Genomic DNA, 21,939 nt, shown 5'->3' with positions numbered 1-21,939 from the left:
ACTTTTTTCTTCTCAGCTCAAAACAATCTAGGCTCAGACATCCCCAACTCGTTCAGATCAGTGATCCCTTTCACCACCCAAACCAGGGAGTTGAGGCATTTACACAGGTTTAGTCTCCCTCAGGTGATTCACTGAATGGCCTCGGGGTGGGCAGAGTTGAGAGCAACAGCAAGGGGTTTCTGACCTCTTGTCCTGACCCTGCAAGTTGCACCTGGGAAATGCTGAGAGTGTTTTGTTGTTGTTTCTCTCTGCCTGGAGGTTCCTGAGCCTCTGATTGGTGCAGGGAGGGCAAGCTGCCAACACCATTCATGTAACTAGCTTGGCTAAGTCCTAAAGAGCTCCTAAAACAGCAGGTTGTATTGCTCCTAATACCCCTCCTTTATGTGTTCTCTTTGTTTCATGCATTATTTGTTCTCTTCCCTTTGCTGTGCTCAGTCCAGAAGGCCTGGGGTGAAAGCAGCACCCAACAGCAATGATGGGAGTGGGCCAACACTGCTTCCAGCTCACTTGGTCCAAGGGCAGATAATAAAGTTGTATCCCAGAGCCCATTAACCCATGGATGACTGCTAGTGAGAATCACCCCATGATAGTAAGCTGGTGTGGTCTTTATAGGCTGTTCTTTTGTATGTCTGTGTGTGCTTAATAAATTCAGGAGTCCGTAATTGCTACAATGAAAGCAAGCCAGAAATAATGGGATGCAATGTTTACACTTGCTTAACTACTTAATCTTATAATGGGGATTTTCTGTTCTCTCTGCTCTCGAACACTCCCACTCCCTGACATTTCTTTTCACCCCTTTCTCTGGATTCTCTTATCTCTAGGCTGTGTTTTCCCTTTAGCACACTCCCCCATATACATATACACGCTCAAGTTCCTGCCCGCGTTCCCCACCTAAGTCCTTCACCTGACCCAGCTTTGTGCCATCTCCCACTCTGAGGACCTGGGTCACGTTCCACACACTGCCTGCAATGACTGCCTGCATCCACCTACCCCAGTGCACTGGGACCAGGAGGGATTATTGAATGAACAAAACCCACTGGCTTGGACACACGAGGGTTGTTGCAGGTTCAAAAGCCATATGTGAGTTCTGCTGACAGAATCTGGGCAGGAAATTTTAAAAATATGCCAACTTTCTTGTATGAATTCACCTCTCACAGCAGTGTATGCACAATTCATTCAGACATTATTTCATACGTTTGCCATTCTTTTTCCAATTTATTTGTACTATATTTTTATCTTTTCTTTCCTGGAGAGTTTGCTATCATTTCATCAGTGCAGAGGAAAAAACAAGAAAAAAAAAAAGAGAATTTGTTAAAAAGTAATGAAAAAGAGTCCTAATTCAATCTTTTGTCAGTATGATGATGACAGAAATTGTCATAACAACTCACAAGTCAGGAAGATCAGTTACTGCCATGGTCAGATTCTTCTGCCTTTTTAGAGCCTTATTTGCTTTATAAACACCTCTTTTTACAGTTAGGATCTTAGTATGAATTAGTTACTGCTAACAACTAAGCTAGTTGCTGCTAGTGTATTAGTTTCTGCTTCCATAAGATCTGAAGATGCATGCAGTCTAATTAGTAGCAAATTAAGCAAGGATTCATTCTTTGCCCATACATTTTTTGCAGCAATACAGACCTACTTATCTATTTACTACGGTGCTCTGCCAAAAAAAAATACCATCAACCCTTGGTGTACCTGTATGGATAAGCAGCAACTGTATCTGAAACAGCCTGAGAAGACCAGTAGCAAAATGCTTGCAAGTGGGACAGGGCTTTGTACCAGTGAAGCCTCAAGAGGTCTAAACAGGATTAGTCACTGCAAAGGTATTTTTTAACAGATGAAGTGATAACTCCAGCTGCATACTGCTTCCATGACTATGTCTTGTGTGACTAATTGGTGAAGGTAGAAAGTTATGCCACAAGAATAATTAGCACGCGCTGCCTCATTTTTTAGTTTATTTTTTCTTAGTGTGGATGATGTCTGGGACATCAGAAGAAGGCTTGGAAAATAAAGCTGCAGATCCTAAGCAAACAGCTTAGCTTATCCTGCCAGAAGGATGCCAGAGCATTCGGATGTCCCTGAGTCTCACTCAGGGGACAGATGTGATACCTACTGTTAACATTCTGTGTTTTGGACAAGTCAGCTCTTGCCTCAGTTTCTCTATTTGTAAAACAGTGCTAATTATATGTTTATTCTCTTTGTCCAAATGCTTTGAAGACTACTCATGGTAAATGTTACCTACAGGGCTGGTGATGGTTATTATAATGAAATTGCAATCAAATTATATATGATATTTGTATATGCACTATGATTAAATTATAATTAAAGCTGCCACTTAAATTTAATTTTTGCCTGACTTGACACAATATACACAACATATCCCAAAGAGGGAGAAGATCCCAAGTTCTTTTAGTACAGAGCAAAATTGCCCTTTATTTTAAACTGGAGTTTTAATGTAAGCAAGTCAACAAAGGAAAGCCTAAATTAAAGAAGGGTATCAAGGGATTCAAGAACTGTTAGCATTCCATTGAGTATTTAAGTTGCTTAAGCAGAGGTGCTTTTCAACACTGCGTTGATGAACACATAAAAGTAGGAGAAACAGAGCTCAGTCTTCTGCATCAAAAGGGAAGTTCCAAGATATAGTTTTTGTCCATATTTTTGGTCGAAGCTCTGCATCCCTAATTCATAACTCAGATGGATATGTTGACTTTTTCAAAACTGGCAAAAGTCTTGATTCCACTTTAACTTAAGTGTCTATTGGCTGCCATTCAAGAGGAACTTTACTCCTTCCCACTGGTTTGCAGAAAAATAATAATTCAAGTTTTGCATTAATTTGAAAGCTCTCTCCTAAAATTCTGACTTCCAGTAGCTGTTTTTCAACTGAATAAAAAATATTAAATGTAAACCAGGTAGATTTATATGTGGCTCAAATTCTCCAGGAGTATGAAGTCCAAAAGCAGAAAAACATTAATATAATGCAACCACTGTCAAATGCAGGACATAGTTCTCTAACTGAAGATGGAATAAATTGCTTTTTCAATTTACCAACACATCAGTTGTCTTTGTTTCAGAGGCTACGTGACATTTAATGAGTTTGTCTTCTTAATGGGCACTGGACGCATTAGAGAACTAGGGTTAGAGCCAGAAGAGCATTTAGGTGCTTAATACATAATTCCCATTAATTTCAGTAAAAGTAAGGTACAAAAATATCTCTGTGGATAGGTCTGTTTACATTCAGTGGCTTTACATGTTAGAGGAACTGGCTGTCTAGAGAAGTGGTGGAGTCACCGTCCCTGTAGGCATTCAAGAACCATGGAGATGTGGCACTGTGGGACGTGGTCAGTGGGCATAACAAAAAGGGGTAATGGTTGGACTAAATGAACTTAAAGGTCTTTTCCAACCTTATTGATTTTAATGATTGTACCACTGATTCTATGAAAATTTGACTGTGTACTTGAAGTGCTTGATTCAACTTTTGTTTCATTGCTTGAGCATATTCACCAAATTCCCTGCTGTCCTTTCAGACCTCCTACTGCTCAGCTTCCTCCCAAGCCTTTGAAGAGCAGGGATGAGGACTGGGGTCAGTAGGCTATAGATCATGGAACTCCCTCCTCAAAAAGACACCATCCATCTGTCACCCAGCAGCATGTCATCCTGAGGTATCTCTCTAACCTGCAAGTCCAGGATGCTTGTGGAAAATGGAAACCGTGGACAGGAGGAGGATGACAACACTCAGATCTTGCTTTGACAAGACCATGGCTTATATTACATCTCACCCAAATCCTAGGGCTGAACCCATCCCTCCTGTTGAATGTCTCCTAACAAAATTGAGTAGAAGGCACAGCACAAAGAGCTCTGCCAAACTTGGTTGTAGCACTTGGAAGCTATTTGTAACTGAGTTGGTGTGTTTAGAAAGCTGGCCTCTGCTTGCCTGCCTTCAGAAGCCCCTCATTCTGCACACAAGTGGTGCTGGGAGACCACACCAGTTCTTCTGCATCCCTGATGATGGCAACGTGGTTCCCACAGTCACAGCCCAAACGTCATTCCTGCTTCAGGAGAAACTCTTGACATGTTTATCTCTTTGCACTGAGCCAGCTATCAACATGGCTCTGCTCTATGGCTACTGTGATTAGATTAATTACTGTTTTGTGGAAACTACGCCTGGCGCACACTTCTGGCTCAATAACTGGAGGAAAACGAAGGCTTTATTTAGGTTATCTGCTGTGAGGAGATAAAGTGCTCTGTGCATTTCTTGCTTAGACATGAAAACTTTGCCACCATCTGTGCGTTATGACAACTGTTCTGTGATGATGAATGTGAACTGGAGGCCCAAATCGAAACTGGAGCTCTCTGTTGGTGGATGCTGCAGAGGAGATAGGCTCTGCCACTTCTAAATCAGCAGGAGGGTCATCAGGAGAAAGGGAAGGCTGCCACTGCAGAGGACCTTAACTCACTGGAAATAGGGAACCTGAATATTTGAGTAGAAATGGAGTCCATGGGACATGCTAAAGATTGCACACGGAACCTGGCATACAGTTAGGAACTGAAGGAAGTTCCCAAATAGTCAGTCCATGCTTGCACTACGAGGAAACTGATACTATTCTTTATTGTGCCTTGAGAACAGTTGCGTGTTTGCCCAAGAAAGAAAGGCGGAAGGCTCCAACTGGCATAACTTGATTCTTGCTGATTTTGCTCTGTGAGAATTTGCCCTCTAGGACCTATAAGATTCTTTCTTTCTTTTTTCTTATCTCTGTGGTATCTTGGCAGCCATTAAGCCTGAGTAAGCATTTCCCAGTTGTAATTTACAGAAATAAAGGTAATTATTTTTGACTTGAGTTGCTTTTGTCAGCAACAGGTGCTGCTGGAGTATTTCACAATGGTGTATCTGGGAGAGTTGTGACTGGGGAGAAGGCAAGGAGGTTCATTGGAGACCTGAAGACCCCAAGGCTGAAAGAGAAGTTTTTAAAGAAGGTGCAAACAAGATTTTCTCTGTAGGGAAGGAACATGATCATGTACTGTGTCAAGGTACTGTGGGCAACAGTTCATAAAGGTACTTCATTCTGTCAAAACCCAATTTATTTAGTTGAAACCAAGTTGGTGGGAAACATGGTGTTGGATCTGAGCCTCTCTTTATTTTTTTGTACATCTCCAAGTGAGCCCTTCGTGGTGCTGCTAGGCTAATAGGGATGAATACTTTCAAGGCTCATGCATACATCATGTGCACCTTAAAATGAAGACAAGTTTTGAAAGAACTAGGAGAAATCAGGATTTAGCACGCCAGATAAAGGTGGAAGCTGCTTTAATTATAGATTCAGTCCACATTGCATTAAGGATTACTCAATAATGAGATAGCCACTCAGTCCTCATATAACCTCATTAAAGACTGATACGTTTGTCTTTTAAACATTTTGTCTTCACTGTGCCAGATCTTAAATGGCTCCCTCCCGGTAATGCAGCAGTACCTATTCAGCAGACCTAGCTTTTTTTAGGTTATTGAAGACGCATAAAAAAATGAATCTGCAGTGTTTCAAAACTGAAGGCTTAGCCTCTCAGAGGATCTGTGGGGCAGCTGCTGGACTTCTAAAGGTTAAATTCTGCAAGCAAATCTCATTATGTTTTTAGCAACATCATCCAAGTCTGGCTGGCTCAGTTATTCACCTGAGGAGTGCTGCATTGGCATGGCCATGTCTGCATTTCCATTTGTGATTGCTTTCCCTGGATCTCTCTAGATCTACAGAATCTTTCCTGGCAGCTGTGAAAGGATTGCTGTGAATGTGAACTCACTGGGATGCTAGGAAAATCTCCAGAGGTTGGAGAAAGGCTGGAGACCCACCATCAGCAACACTGAGTGTTTCTGGCAAGCTCTGTCTCATCTTGAAATGAGCTAAGATATTTTCTTATAGCCTACACCACTAATATATTGTAGCTGGAGTCAGTGCCGTCTTTTCCACAGATTACTCCTGTGCCTCTAGGCAAGTAGCTTATCTTTTTCTTGTTCCATTCTCCTATAAAATAAGGATACCAGTAATATTTTCCTATGGTTTGTCTCCATTCAAAGTTGAGGAAAGTTGAGAGCATCTCGATTGGAGCTGATGGAATTGCAAGGATGTAAAGCGGAGAGATAGACAGTGATTGTTTACAGGTCTATTTAGAGGTAAGGCTGTACCTCACTGCATGACTTGTATACTTGTCATGGGATGTCATGGTTTCAGCTGGGTCATTAGATGATCCTATCCGATCACTAATAAACACCATGTTCATTGTTGTCTAAACAGGCCGTTCAAAGCTTCTAACAGCAGAATATTTTTACCCCGATAGTCACAAAGCATTCTCAGAGCAGTCCTCTGATTTCTGCTTTAAAAATCTGTGCTTTTCACTGGTCTGGTGGAAATAAAACACCCCTCCCCCTTGTCTCTCAGAGTAGAGAACTAAGGGAAAAAAAAAAACGTTTCTATGTCTCTGCATTCCTGCCAAAGCGGTTATCAGAATCTTTAACATTTACGGTACTCTGAAGTGAATCACCAGCCTACATCTCATCTGAGCATCTATTTTTTCACCATAATCTGCTTTTAGAAGGGCTTTTAACTGCATCAGACTTTTCTCTTCCATTAAAATGCTGTCTGGATGATTGGAAAATAGAATAGCCTGTCCTCATTGCTTAGTTTCCATAGTGAATGTCTGGAGCAAAGGTCTGTGGGATTATTCAATTACTGCAATAATGGCCTTTGACCTGGTAAAACAATCCAAAAGGCAGAATTCATCTATTGGATTATTTTGAACATTAATCATATTCTGTTTAGAAATCACAGAGTTCAAGACAGACTGCAAACTATTTGTGTGCACTGTACAGAAATGACTTACATTTTTATGAACATAATTACACAAATGATATCTTCTGAGATTTTTTTCCCCTTTTGTACTTCGCAAACTGTGTTTTGGACTGCAAAGCCTCCCATCTTAGCTGCATATTACCAGCACTAACCACATTGACCAGTGTGATAAGTGCTCTGTGCCGATACTAAACTGCTGAAAAAAAATATTCTGGATCCTGAATCTGCGGAAGTATAGGAGAACAACAACACCTTTTGCTCAATGCTGAATTGCTTGCTTCATGAATCAAATGAAGAGCGAACAGCCTCCAACATCTGTCTTGTCATTACCATGTGCCCAGGAAGGATATAGGAATGGTACAGGAGGCTGTGAGGCCCTGTCAGTTAAGCACTGTAGTCAATCATGAGTAGGTTTTAAGTTCAAATGCCAAATGAAAAATGTTCACTTTTCCAGCAAACTACTGTAGGGTCATATTCCCGCACTGAAATTTCTGGAGGTTTTTGTTGGCACTATGCTGTACCAGTAGCAAAGACGCATTAAACAAAACAAACAAAGGTCTGGAAAAGGGATTCATGCAGCAGCAATACTGGCAGCCCGTGGCTTCCCACCCAGCTGTTTTAGAAACTTCAAAACACTGGCTGGTAAGCCTGGTGGCTCTAACAAAAATGAATACCTGGTATAAAGAGCATGGTGACCTGCTTCAATCACCTTCACCTCCTTGGGAAGGAGGATGAGTTATTATTCCTTGCCCACAGGGGAAATGGCACCATGGACCCCAAATCCTCTGTTGGGGTCCATTCAAGTGACACAAAGACCTGAATGCCCACAGCAGGCTGACATCCTTTGTGAAGACCTCCAGTGTTGCTCGATGGACTTGCTTGGTACCTCTTGCTGATGCTATCACCATGCGGCAGCATCTCCATTACTCAGAGGAGAGCAGTCCTGTAGGGCAGATGGAAATGGAGAGAGGAGAGCTTTCTCAGGGAGACCTTCCCTGTTATGTGTGTGACTGTGCCCTTATACCCAGGCCAAGTGAAAATGAGTAATTTCCCATCAGAGGAATACCTGGTTAATCACTGATGTCACTCTAACAGCAGGATATATGGCACTCATAGGTCAGGTGTAAATGGGCCAACAGAATAATCTGTTTTGCACTGGGTAAAATCAGAAATAATTCAGAGTGGATGAAGTGGCTTTGCTGAACGGAAGGTGAGATGCCTGCAGCATGTCAGCTGATGGGGAGTGCAACCAAAGTTGTTGCTAAAAACCCAGTTCTTCACGCAGAGCCTTTTGGCTTGATGCTGCTGCCTCCTGCTTGGCCTCGTATCCAGAGATGGAGGTCTATGTCCTGAGCTACGGATGAGCATTTTGGTCAGCCTGCTCCCACCCCTGAGCTTCTCCTTTCTGCACACTAAAACTGTGAGTGCTCAAAAGCAGAGTGTACATGTGTTTCTGTGTGTGCGCCTTATGCAGGAAGGTACATGAAGGTGTCCTAGGACACCTTTGGGGCAGAAGAGGCTCCAGCCTGTCTTATTCTTCTCCCTTCCCCCCCAGAACTCAGCAAAACAGGAGGGGTGCAATGAAGCCCCTAGAGCAGGTCCCAGTTCATGACACCAATGGGAGCAAATGCACAAGAAAAGGGCAATGGCAGCAGCGTTGCTTCCTGTCAGACAGAGACCGAGACTATTCTGGCCTTTGTGGGTCTGTCATTCACACCTCCAGCTCCCTAGGAGCATTGACCCCCAGAGCAATGGCCATTTTTATTAGAAGCGATGGTAACTCACTGATCATGGGTGACATTTCTTCATCTTAGGACTGGAATTTCCAGTGCTTTCTTCTGCAGCAATGATTTTGCAGCACCTTTACCCAACTGCCCAATACTACACTCAGTGCTTTTGGCCATCTAGCTGTTCTGGGCCACCCAGCTGCTTAGGGCCATCCAGATGTTTCAAGCAATCTGCAGGCAGCTGGAAGAAATCAAAGAGTTTAGGATTGGAGATGTGCAGACATTATAAAAAAGTCAAGCAAGCACACAGTAGCACAGGCTTCTCTAAAAACAGTGAGAGCTAACACATCTTGCTGTGTAAGTGCTGCTTTTGAGAGGGCCCTAATTGGGAATTTTTATTCAGCATTGACTCTCTTTTATCAAATCCTTGTCTGCATGAAGTTCTCCTAGGTGCAGTAGAATGAGATTCATATTAGCACATTTCTGCTCTTCCAGGCATTTTCACATCACTTTCCCTCTGCAGATGAAATGCAACGCAGTAATAAGTGGCATTTCTGTAGAATATGCTGCCTTCAGACACAAACTCCACTCCTAATTACTTCTCCCCATGGGGAAAATAACACAACTGAAGACATCCTGATAACAGCACCATGCCTTCAGTTGGCTGCTTTGATCCTGAAGCAGCTCACGGAATTCCAGAAAGTCTGATCCTGAAGCAATGACTTGTAGAAACTGGGCCCAGTATTTGCAGGATGATGATTATTACTTTTTTAATTAAAACAACTGTCATACGTAGACAAAACTGAGAGCTTCTGACTGTCACATCTCCCATGATGTGTTTGCATGAAAATGGTGAGAGGCTATGAATAACATCCATGGATTAGCATACAGTCCAGGATTAATGCATTTTCTGAGAGGTGGCAACCTGCTGTTGACTATGCAGAGAGGGTGAGTTGGGCTGACAGAGCCCAGGAATCACACACTCCACCAAGGGAGAGGGCCAGCATCATGTGGGTTTGGGCATGTGTCTCCTACATGCTCTCCAAACAGCAGCTAGAGCTCAGTGCCTATAACTTCTTGTTTTCAGGGCACAAGCAGCCATGCACGAATGGAGAAAGAAATGCATGTGAGGAGGGATTCTCCTTTTCCTTTATTAATTGAGCTTAGAGGCAGGTGACACCAAGGAGGGGCTTTGCAGTCATATAACACAGACTTAGTGCTTGGGATATAGCCACGATAGCAGTTTTAGCTGTTGTAATTCAAGGAATTTATTTTAGCCTGGATTAGTCCCAACCCTTACCGTGACACTGACCATATCTAACATTTATGAGTGAACTGTAAAGCACAGCAGTGTATTTTAAGAAAAAAAAATATGTTAGGTGCCTGGCTCTCCCTGTGCAGGATATAGAGAGAGACTTTGCGTGAAGAATTTACATCCTATAGAGCTCCAGTCCACCAACTGACTTGTGAAAGGATGAGCAGAGAGGCCGAGGTGTGGCACACAGACCTGTAAACTCTGGGAGCTCTCCTTGCTCTTACTCTGTGCTGGTGGAAGAAATGACTTCCAGTGCCCAGCTCTCAGCCAGATTTCTTTTTACATTGGCTTTAAACACCACCAGCAGGCCACTGCTTTGGTGGCTCTGGTAGCTGCAGTTTGGCTTCTTGAGCTGCCTGGCTGAGGGAATGGAAACCAGGAGAATACAAACAGAAAGGAAGGCATGATGGTATTCCTTATCAGCTGGAAGTGGGTGGTTCCATAGCATGCCTAGGAAAATCTTCTGAAAATCTGCTTTCATAAGCTCTCCAATCTGCTTTCCACTGCCTGGCTTGCAGTCACTTTGCTGGCTCTATAATGAGCTGTTACAAGAGAGGCTCCTGTGAATCAGATGACTCTGTTGTCATCTGATGCTTATATTGGGCGTGCTGAGTCATGAGGCCGGGGATGCAGCGTGAGGAGGTAACCACACAGCTGGATGGCAGCCAGGCACAGGCTGGAAGGTGCAGGAGTTGAGTGGATGTGGTACAGAGATGCAGGGTCTTGACCCAGCCCTACTCCTAACACAGCCCTTCTGTCTGCAGTGGGAATGTCTGCTGCTGACAGTACTTACAGCAAGCTGCTCCATGGATGTCACACACCCAGGTTCAGAGCAAGGTCGGACAGAGCGTCCCACAGAAGGCACTGCATTTTTCTTTAAAATAAACAAACAACAAAAAAGCCAAATTATGTTATTTTCCAAGCAGCGTTCCCTCTTAGCAGCCAGTCCCAGACCCCTCCCATTGGCTGCACGTTTGCTTCCTTGAACTACAGCTTCACCCCTACGATTCCTCCTTTTCTCCACCTTCCTGGTCCAGGACATCCCATGTCCTGTTTCCTTGTCTCCACATCCACACACTGACTTGGTGATAACTGTGAGGTAACTTTCAGGATTCCTAAGGACAGCAGTCCCCACTGAAGAGCCTAAAGCAGTGGAGAAATGCCACAGCCTCTCTCAGAAAACCCCTATGCACTTGCTGTTAAATAGTGCCCATGTTATTGGTTTTGCCCACCTCTCGTACTGAAACACAGAATCACAGAACCCTTAAGGTTGGAGAGGACCACTAAGATCATCCAGTCCAATCCCAACCCATCCCCACCATGCCCACTAACCGTGCCCCTCAGTGCCACATGTCCACGGTTCTTGAACACCTCCAGGGACAGTGACTCCCCCACCTCCCTGGGCAGCCTGTTCTGATGAATTAGCACACTTTCAGAGAAGGAATTTTTTCACATATCCAATTTGAACGTCCCCTGGTGAAACCTCTTTGTGCTTTGGCTGCTCAGGGTTCAAAATGAAACTGTGCAGTCAGGCAGAGTGGAAAACAGCCACGTTATCACTTCATTTTCTATGAGGGTGGGGCAGCTTAGAAAAAGAAGCATTTCACTAATTTGTTTTGCATCACAGAATAGCTCAAAAGTCATCAAGCTGAAGCCAGGACAGAGTCCTGTAGCTCACTGACAGGCAATGTTATGATATTGGCAATCTGATATCTCCAGTGAAATATTTTGCAGGCTGCCTCTTGCAGAACACCGTCAACTTTCAGTTTTTCTTCTCATTCTAAAATGCAAGGAGATCCCAGAGCATCTGGGAAAGCACACGGAAAGCGATGACTTGGATGATTTAGCAGACAAATTGCTCACCCATAAGAAGGGGCACCCTGCTCCAGAAATCCATTTCCTTATTTTCTCTGCTAAATAATTAATGTAAAATACACAGAAAGGTTTGGCACCCACCTGCATAGGTGCCAATAGCCATTTTTGCTCTGGTGTCCTGGCTTGACCAGAGGTGAAGTTCCTCGCTGCACAGCAGACCACTTTTCAACAGGAATAATGCCAGCAGCCTCCATTGAACTAACTAGTTAGCAAGCAGGGATTTGAATCCATTCATTCACCAAACCTTGGCACTTGTAAAGAAAAGATCTGAGGAGTTCTGTGAAAGACATTATGTCTACAGGTGCCTTCAAAAAAGTGTCCTGGGTAATAGATCCCAGCTGGGGGGGGTGGATCCCAGCTGGATATTTGCATCTCCTTGCAATCCTGAAAAGGATACTGGTCTCACAGAGGGACAAGTTCTTGTGTATGTCCTATGCTGGATGGTAATATCCTTGTGGCAATGTCAGCCAGTGATGATCAATGCGAAGAAACCAATGTGCTTAATAGGATGCTGCAGATGGAAAGCAGAAGGGCAAAGAGTCGGTAGCCAGCAGCCCCTTGCTGGCTGCTGGAGAGAGTTCTGTTCAGGCACACAGCATCTGCCCAAAAGGCTTGGCAACCCCTGCCAGGCATAGTGCTATGCTGAGCATAGGGCAAAGACACCCTCACTTCTCACAGATTAGAAGAGTATAAGTTCTTAGGGAGACAGAAAGTCCTTTGTTACCTTCTAGTGTACAGGAATTACTTCTCCTCTCTCTCCTTCAGCCACATATTTTAGCTACGTGACTGCTATTGTGTTTGGAATCACCACTTTGCATATACAGACAGAATGTTTTCCCAGGGAGATCAACACAAGAGCATCACATCTTATTTTTTTCTCTCTTTTCTCCAGAAGATAGCATTGAGCCAACCAAGGAGGAGAGCAGCCATCTCCGTGAGCCCTCCTGTCCATCTTGTGCCTGCAGCCCCAGGCTCTCAGTGCAGTGATGAGCAGTGGCCGCAGCGGATGCTGTGTCTGTGTGCGTTGGCAGCACGGCTGCTCCCGGAGCCATAAATCCTTTGCTGCGGTGGCTGAGTCACTCTCATACTTTCCTTTCGCAGAGGTACAGCACATAGGAGATAAATAAACACCAGCAGCCCTACTGAAAGGTTCCCACCTTCCTGAGGGTCAGGTTAAATGCTGCTGGGTGGCAGGATTGCCTTTTCTGTGTGTCTCCCTCCTTGTGACCAAGAGGGGCAAAAATCCTGTGGCCACAACCACTCTCCATCCAAGCAGGATGGGACAGCATGGGCACAACAAGGGTTGCAACACTGAAATGATCCCACAGCACATCTCTGCTATCTGGGTCTGATAACAGTCTCAAGCACTGTCCCTCTTCTCCCAGAGCTACTGTACAATAAGAAAGTGCTGGGGTTTTTGGAGAAGAAACATTACATGCAAGTTCATCTCCATAGGATAAGTAATTATAATGTTGTCTGCTGGTGCCTGTGGGGACAGCAGTGCATTTCTTGGCAGCTTTCACGTGTTGTTCAAGGCAGATTTCCTGCATAGATCCAGGCTCTGGCAGGCAGCCACAAGTGGGACGCAGATGAATGCGCCTGCTCAGGAAATGATAAAGGAACCAAGCGAATGCTTTTGTTTGTGAAGCAGCATCATCTGGAGAGCCGTCAGATCCTCTTCCAGAGGTGAGGCATGGAAATCACGAGCAGCTCCCAGCCTGTGCCACTCATCAGGTGCTGGCATGTGGAGCAATAGGCAAAGCTCCCAGCCCTGCTGGAGATCCCATCCCAGCTTGGATTTGGTGTCAGCCCAAATCAAATAGGAACTTTCACCACCATTTTGCTTGTTAGGACACTTTTCATCCAAGTGCTTCTTACCACACATAAGGCAAAGGCTGAGCATAAAATGCAAATGCAGGACAATTCAAAGCCATCAGCTTTCCCTGCCTGGTCACAGGGGAGTTATCACAGCTGCATGAAATCTGCACTCACCAAGCCAGGGTGAAAGCAAGGGTATCTGCTGACACTCCAAAGGGTCTTAATGCACTGTCACCCCCTAAGTGGACCCCTTGGGCATCTCTTTGATGGGGAAGGGAGATGGCCAGGATTGTCAACCACTTTTAATGAAACCATTTCTGTAAAAGGTTGGGTTTTTTTGGTTTGTTTCTTTGGTTTTTGTTTTTTTTTTTGCACAAAGCCAACCTTAGGAGATCAAGGGAATGATCTTGGTATGGATGAGATGAAAGAGAGTGCAGCTATCACAAAGGCTAACAGCATGGCAAGCATTACAAATCCACCTGCAGTTGACAGAGAAGATCTGTTAGCAGAGATGGGCTGGACAGTTTTCAGCAATGGGACAACACATGAGACCCTGAGGTTAAAAGGTTTTTCACATGTGGGAGATGAGTTCACAGGAAAGAGTCACAATGAGCTTCACAAAGCAGGCATCCTCCAAGCAGTGAGCCCTGCAGCTCTGGCTTTGCACAAAAAGAGGAGGCACCCACCAGGCAAAGCATTTTCCCAGGCATGTTAGATCCCAGTTAGTGGACAGCATTGATCTGACCACTCTCAGAGTAGAGATCTTTCTGCACTGATATTTTCTCTTCAACTGGGAAGAGACTGGAAAATAGATGTAGAGAAAACTGACAGGATTTTGATGACCATGGACACTTCCCCAAGCTCACAGCACATCTTCATAGCCCAAGGAAAATAACAGTGTAAAATGTCTCCATGTAGAAGGGAAGAAATTTCTGTTATTGATTTTCTGGGACTGAAGCACCTGAGACAGAAGGAGAAAAATGAGTCGTGCTCATAAGCGGACGAGTCAGTGTCAAATAAATTCTTATGAAGGTTTGGTATACTTGGGGTTGATAGATTTTACTCAGAAACATCCAGATACATTTTAAAGAACCTTGCAAAGGTTTTATTCCTAGAACACAAGCAAAGAGAGTCCTTCTGGATAAAACACTGTTACATCTGATTGGATCAAAAAGAGGGCTGAATTCAAACGCATTTTATGAGGAATATCTGTACTGCACTTCTGTGTTACTATAGTTTGATGATGGTCCAAAGGACTAAGCTGGCCCAGGTTGTCTCCATGCTTTAGGGCAGTGAAATCTTTTCTGCCTAAGCTTTGATCTCTGTCTGGAGGCTTATCAAGAGACCAAAACAGACAGCAGAAAACTCCTGTAAAATGCATTCAGAGTACTAGAATTTTGGATTCTGCGTATGCACAGCTCCAGCAGATGAGCAAATGACAGACATATTTAAAAAGAAGGGATGGAGCAGGAAGGAGGAAATTGAGCTGGTCTTTTTTTATTTTATTTTCAGACATAATGTTTTAATATTTTGTCTCTAATTTTTCCATGCACAATTACAAGCTTTGCATGCCTGGAGGTACTGTAGGAACAGTTTCGGGCAACTTCTAAACTTGCTTCTGAATTATCTGTTCTGTTCTTGCAATATTGCTTAAAGCAGCAATACTACAGGATGACAGAAATGAATGACACTCATTTGGCTCCAGAGAACTTTGTTGCCTTACTTTCACATGGCATTTGTGCCAATAAAAGAGATCAAAGCAGCTCCCTAAGCAGATTTTTACCCTGGGGAAGTGGCTATCTGGATGTTACCAGCAGAGAAGACTGTATAACTCAGCAGATCCAAAATCAATGTCAGGTTGGGAAGATGTCGCTGGAATTTGTCCATGACACAGACTAAAACACTTTATAGGCTAGAAAGTTAATTTAAAAAATCCTGGAAAATGCAGAGAGGCACAGATGGGACGAATAAGACAACAGGTAAATCAGGAGAGGTTGCAGCAAGCCTTCTTACAACATCTCAAATAACTGAGCTGGCCAGACCATGAATCCAAGTAAAATAGACCTAGCAAATATGAATAGATGCACTTCAGGAGGTCACTGATGAGAGAAGGCTGGAACAGGACTTGCTGGATCTTCTGCTGGGCATGGCAGTGTCAACGTTTCCCAGGACAACAGAGCTACCTGCTGGCCCCAATAGATGTTGGTGAAAAAAACCTCATACCAGCCATTTTCAGTATTTGCATGTGCAGTGGCAGCCCCATCTGACCACTAAATAGTCATTTAAAAGCACTGCTAAGGAGTCTCACCGTGAAAGCAAGGAAGAACTGAAGGAGGAGAGAGGAATCAGAGCTTTAAGAAGAAAAAAGATATTTGGCTTCTAGAGTGCAAATGCAGGGAGGAATGTTGGAATAGAGGCTGTCAGACAGTTGTGCAACTTGGGGAGTTACAGTGCAGAGTGACAGTGACATCCGGTCCCATGGAAATGAAGGAACTTCTCCCACTTAAGAAACATGCCATTGGAGAGCAGCTGGAGTGCTAGAGAAGGCACTGCAAGTCTCACACGGCCAGCCCGCCCCACTGAGAACAGATGCCATGGCCAACCAGCCTTCCTCCAGCTGTGTGTTTCAAAGGACTAACTGTGTTCACCATGTTTTCTCCGCATCTTAGAGGATCAGGGAGGTATTTGACCCCGCTAACCTTTCAGTGGTATGAGAGTTGCCATGAAAGAGGACAGCTGAAGTTCCTTTCCCTGTATATACTATCAGTGACCAAAGTCATTCAAACACATTTGTGTTGAGATGCAGTGAGGGCTGACTCAGCCAAAACTTGAAAAAAAAATTGCTCAGGATACCTCCAAGAAGTAGATTTCCAGCCCAAACCCTTTGCTAGTACTTCTATTTTTGGCAAAACTGTAGCCTCATGTGCAGCTGCCCATTGATCAGCTGCAGGAGGGTATCAGGCAGATGAAGCTATTCCAGCTGGGCCATCCTCTGCTCTTGCCCTATCTTTGATTCCTGTGATGGCTGCCCTCCTTGAGCCATGCTGAGAGATGTGGTGCACTGGGTGAGCTTATTAAATCATGCTAGGAGTGCCCTACCCATGACTTGAACTAGGTCATGGATGTCTGAGCTTTTGGTTTGCCTGGACTGTGCTGAGTGAAGAGGAATTGTCTTGGGTCACAAACACGTTATTGCACCGAAAGTAATGCTTCCTATTTATTTCCATGGAAATTGTGGCAGATACAAAAGAGCACAATTACAAATATATGTGTGATAGAGCAAATTCTCAGCCACAGAACGCCATTTTTCAACGTAGTCACCACCATTAGGCATGCATTTTCGCCAGCAATGAACAAGAACCTACATGCTGTGCTCATAAAAATCTGCACCAGCGGAGGTGACTCACTGTCACCAGTGCTGAAATGCACCACCCACCACCTCACTGTGCTCACATCCACTATTTCATCTCCATAAATGTTCAGCAATCATCAAGGAATGTCAATAGGTGCCCTCTTTTCCACGCAAAGGGATTCAATGACACACCTTTGCTTCATACACACTTCTGTGTCAGATGCCATTTTGTCAGACTGCCCCTCTGCTGCCATCTGTCACATGGCAGCAAAATGTAGAGGGATGTTGGTGGGAAGGTTCGACCTCTACTGCCATACCACCAATATCCACCTCTGATGTTGTGGGTCAAGATAATAAAATAGGAGACATTGCTTGTGGAATAGCCCTTGCAAAATATGCAATATTGATAATATCTAATTAAGAAAACATTTTGATTTTTAATATTTTTATTAATTAAAAAAGAAGAAGAAGAAAGAGAGGAACAAAAAAATAAAACAAGTGGGATATTCGACCTGTTTTGTGAAACAAATGCATCGCTCTGATTTGATGGCACTGGCTACAGTTCTTGGTGAGGTCTCAAAGCGTTCATCAGAGATTTTTTGATGAAATTTTACTCTTCTTGGCAATTGTTCATTGTCAAAAAGTGATGACGTGAACACAGCATGACTGTGAAGCAAAGGAACCCCCCCCCAGTACCTCACTTTAGGGACTTTTTAGACTCTGTGAGAAGCAAAGGGTCCAAAACTATTATACCATCGACCTCCTTCTGACATACAATGATGTATCCTCACAACAGCATCACTCTCTTGGTGGCCTGGTTGGGCCTCACAGCTCCATCATAACACAGCCAACTCTGCCTGTGCTGGTGGATCAAAGTCATGGCCTGAAGCAAGGGGACACTGTGCAGCAGATGGAAAAAGGCCACAGGACAGGCAGTTTTCCCAACCACAGTCCACAGGGCACTTACACCGGAGGCTGCTCTTCCCCTGGTACAACAATTCTGGGCACAAAATGTCATGAGAAAGGTCTGTTATTGTCTTTTTAATCTCATTCTCCTTCACAACCCCTCAGGGGGAGCGTTAGCACACTGGAATTGCTTCTCCCATTCTTCTGTCATCTGGTGTGTTTCCATGACATGCTTGCCCAGAGGCCATCAGCCTCAGCTGCCAGACCCAAGGGCCTCTCCACCTGGCTGGATGTAATGAACTGTGGAGGGAGCACATTTTCAGAGCCTGAGACATTTGGGTTTTACAAAGGAAAGGCAGACTGTCTGAAGGAGTTAATTCAGCAAGAATTGTACACAATGACACAATGGCCTTGGAGAGACAGTGTTTATCAGACCTAGTGCTCATGTCTCAGGTTCTTCTGAGATAAGGAAGATATGGATCCAAACCCTTGCAAAACAGAGAGAGTTGGACCCAGATCATCCACATTCCAGGAGAGCCTCCGAACACTAGAGTGCTATTCTAGAAGCAGGCAACACCCTAAACCACTACTCTGTGAGAAATCCAAACCTGCCAGCATGGATTACACATGCTTCAAGGGCACCAAACTTCTCTGGAGATCTAGCAGAGATCCAGGAGCTGAGGAGACTCTGGAGTCCAGAAAGACTGAACTTGTCCACAGCTGTGCCAATCTCTTGGGTAACAAAAATGAAGTACCTCCAGAGTGTATTGATGCTCAGCAGCAGACAACAGACAAGTAGAGAGTTGGGGTGTTAAGAAGCACAATGCTGGGTTAATTTCTGCACACATCAAGCTTCAAGCTCCAAAACTTCATTTGAATCTAGTTCTCAACTATGGATCTCTTTCAGGTCCTGCCTTGCTGCTTCCTGGGCTGGATGGTGACATATTGTGACATTCCTTCCACTCCAAATTTTCTGTGTTCTACAGGAATTCATGGCTGTTATCACAAAAATCAAGCTAACAAAAAAAAAGAAAAAAATCTGCTCCAAGAAACATTTTGGCTTTGTAGGTGAAGTTTCAAGGCTGAAATGAGTAAATAGGGGTAATCTTCCAGCTGAGCTGTGTTGTGAGAATGCATGGGCTTGCACATGCATTTTTACTGGAACTGTTGTTATCTTCACTAAATATTTTACTATATTAAAAAACATAACTTGTAAAAGGCTGTCAACAGTAGAAACAATAAATGATTTTTCATGCCTAAGCTGCACTAAGAAAAATCCATGTGTCAGATGCCACACCGTTCTCCTGCTTAGCTGGTTTTGTAAATACAGAGAAACCACATCCTATGTGCACAAGAAAAAATCCCTGAGTCACCTCTCTCTATATTCTGATTCACCTCCCCCTCACTTGATCAGCGACAAGCAGTGGGGCTTTGGATCACCTCTGTCATCCATGGGTTTATGTCATCAGACATAGATAGCAGAATATAAAGCTTACAAATATAGCACTCTAAAAAAGTATTTATCAACTGTTACTACTGCTCCAATCCAAGTAGTGCCTCAATAAGCTATGCTGAGGCGACGAATATCCGCTTCCTAAGCCCTCTGAGCTCCAGGTGGGTGTGAGGGACTCACACAAGTACAGTGGTTGTGATCTCACTGTCCCTTCCTACAGCAGAAGCTGCAATGTTCATAGACACTGGCCCAGCATGGCGACAGCTGGTTAAGATGTGCTGGTGTATTTAACACAAACTTCAGTCCCATCTCTTGATCCTCTGCAGCTGCTCACATCCTCATAAGCAATCTACAGTCCCACAAACAGCTGGAGTGGAATTCCTCTCACCTGACTGAACATAGGTCTCTACATCTAGCTTGGCACTGGGGCCTTTAGGGGAGGCCAAAGAGTCAAGGGTCTACAGCCTTGGAGTCAAGACTGTAAGCTGCATGGATACTGAAGTCAAGAGCAGCCTCTTAGCACCAGCATATGGTTTGGTGACTACAATGGGACATGGGGTACAGGCATTTATTCTGTAGACATCTTAAGTCACAGGAGTTGAACCCTAACCTCAGAAGCCCATGTATCCCAATTCTGGTGGGAATTAGCACACCCGTGCTCTTTGAGACACTGAATCCCCATAGTCCTGGCTGGGGCCAGCTAACTTGTATTTTGGGGGTTATGCCCATTAAGGCTGTGGTATGTGAGGGCTGGGTATGAGCTAACCTGGGTGCCAGAAGCAGTGCAGCTATGTGTGCTTTCATGGGCATGAAATGCCAGTCACAGGGGCATCACTTACTATCCAGCCATCTACCTCCAGCTGCAAGCTCAGGAGCTCCATCCTGACTCATCTTCCTTACCAGTATAGTTGCAGCAGTCAAAAACAAATCAAGGGAGACAAAAGAGGTGCATTCCCTGCCTTTAGCATTAGTCACCCATTGGCTCATGCTGGTTGCTTCCATGGAACCATAAAGATTGGAAAGACCTCTAAGATGATCTACTCCAATCATTGACCCATTCCCACCATGCCCCTCAGTGCCACATTGCTATGATTCTTAAACACCTCCAGGGACTGTGTCTCCACCACTTCCCTGGGCAGCCTGTGCCAATGCACTGCCACTCTTCCTGAGAAGCAATTATTCCTAATATCCCTAATATCCCTAATATCCAACATTTTGTCCTCAGGTCTGACTGGTATCAGAGAAATTGGTCCCAGTGATCTCAGTGGGCGCTGGATCGGAGCTAGCATCCATTCTTGCACAGCAGCTGTTTCTGGCTTCAGACTAGTTACATGTGGAATGGGCAACACATTTCCAAGTTTTGTAAAATTCAGTATTGAAAAGCACAGAGGGGTTTAGGGATGTCTTTGCCTGATGTGCATTTGCATTAATGTATGAGCATTTTAACAAGGACGACGTTAAGATCTTGATGTAATTTATATCTTGCTCTTTTCCATCCCTGTTTCTAATTAGCTGACCATGAACCAAAGCTCATTCTCAGGCTGGGTGTCCCATTCCTTTGCTGGGAGACCAGGCATTAACTGCCTGATTTTTAACCATTAGCAGACGAATGGGATCGTTTCTGCAGGCAGTGAAGGCTTTGGATCAGGTCCTTCCCCACCTCCCAGGGAAGCATGCAGAATCTCACCCTGCTCAGCCCCATCCCCCAGGGGCTCCCTGGCTCTCTCCATCCCGGAGGCTGCCGTGCTCACTCTCAGTTTGCCCTCTCAACAGGAGCTCGGGGAGAGCAGCAGCCAATCGGACAGCCCGGGTATCCTCCATCAATCTCCCTGAGTGCCTTTGGGCTCTGCTTGGAACATCCACATCACTCCTTTTCTCTCTCTGCAATGACCTGAAGCTCTGGCTCTGCAAGCAGTGATCAGCCAGGCATAATGCAATGCAGGGCAGCCCGGAATAATCTGGTTGGCATCCGTGGATGTATTTTCACCGGGAGTAGAAGGATTGTGCTAGCATTTAGTTTCAGTCTAGCTGCACTTCTCCTGCAGCACAGAGTCACAAAGTCTCCATCTCCTCTTCTGGACTGGGACTGATTCTGCACTGGGATCCTCTGCAAAGACAAAGTTTTCCTCTCTTGTTATTGCTGTACCTCCATAATCTACCAAGATGTGTGACTGCTTTCATCTAGTTCTTCCTAACTGGCCAGGATCTCCAGCCAGTGGTGGGCTTACATTTTCTATACTTTTCTGTATTCTGCTTCTGCTTTTCTGTGCTCTGCTAGCTGCGAATCAACTGCCGAGGCAAACCCTGCAGCTTCTAGGGTGTGGCTTTTTCTGATGCTGCATGAATCAGATAAGAAAAAATAGTGTTAAGAAAAGCCTCCTCTAAACTTTCCTCAGTGTCTGTGTTATGTTGAAGCTGAGCTTGAGGAAGCCTTTGACTCTGTATACAAATTAAATTCAATTGTGTATAAATTAACTGCTTCAGCTTGCATGCCTGAATTCACATGCTTGCCCTTCATTTCTCATAGCGATTCGGAAATGAGTGGCAGGGTATGGTGCATGATACAATCTACCTGGCATTTACAGTAGCTAGAAGCTGCACTGCATAGTGTATGTTTGCAAATCCAATGTGTCCTATGCTCTGTATTCAATCTGTTGGCTGAA

The 21,939-nt window shown here is 44.4% G+C and overlaps 1 protein-coding gene across 1 annotated transcript in view; it reads left to right on the top strand.

Moving 5' to 3' along the window:
- Positions 1-21,439: 21,439 nt before the first annotated feature.
- AHNAK2 (AHNAK nucleoprotein 2) overlaps positions 21,440-21,939 on the top strand; it is a gene marked incomplete at both ends in the record, with an annotated part of 60,279 nt that continues 59,779 nt past the window's right edge. The window contains one exon of the mRNA XM_079537486.1: positions 21,440-21,494. Coding sequence (XP_079393612.1) covers positions 21,440-21,494 — 55 coding nt within the window. The remainder of the gene's footprint in view (positions 21,495-21,939) is intronic.

The sequence above is a fragment of the Tetrao urogallus genome, assembly GCF_951394365.1.
Source record: "Tetrao urogallus genome assembly, chromosome: 6".
NCBI classification, from domain to species: Eukaryota; Metazoa; Chordata; class Aves; order Galliformes; family Phasianidae; genus Tetrao; species Tetrao urogallus.
This window is presented reverse-complemented; position numbering and strand designations above follow the sequence as displayed.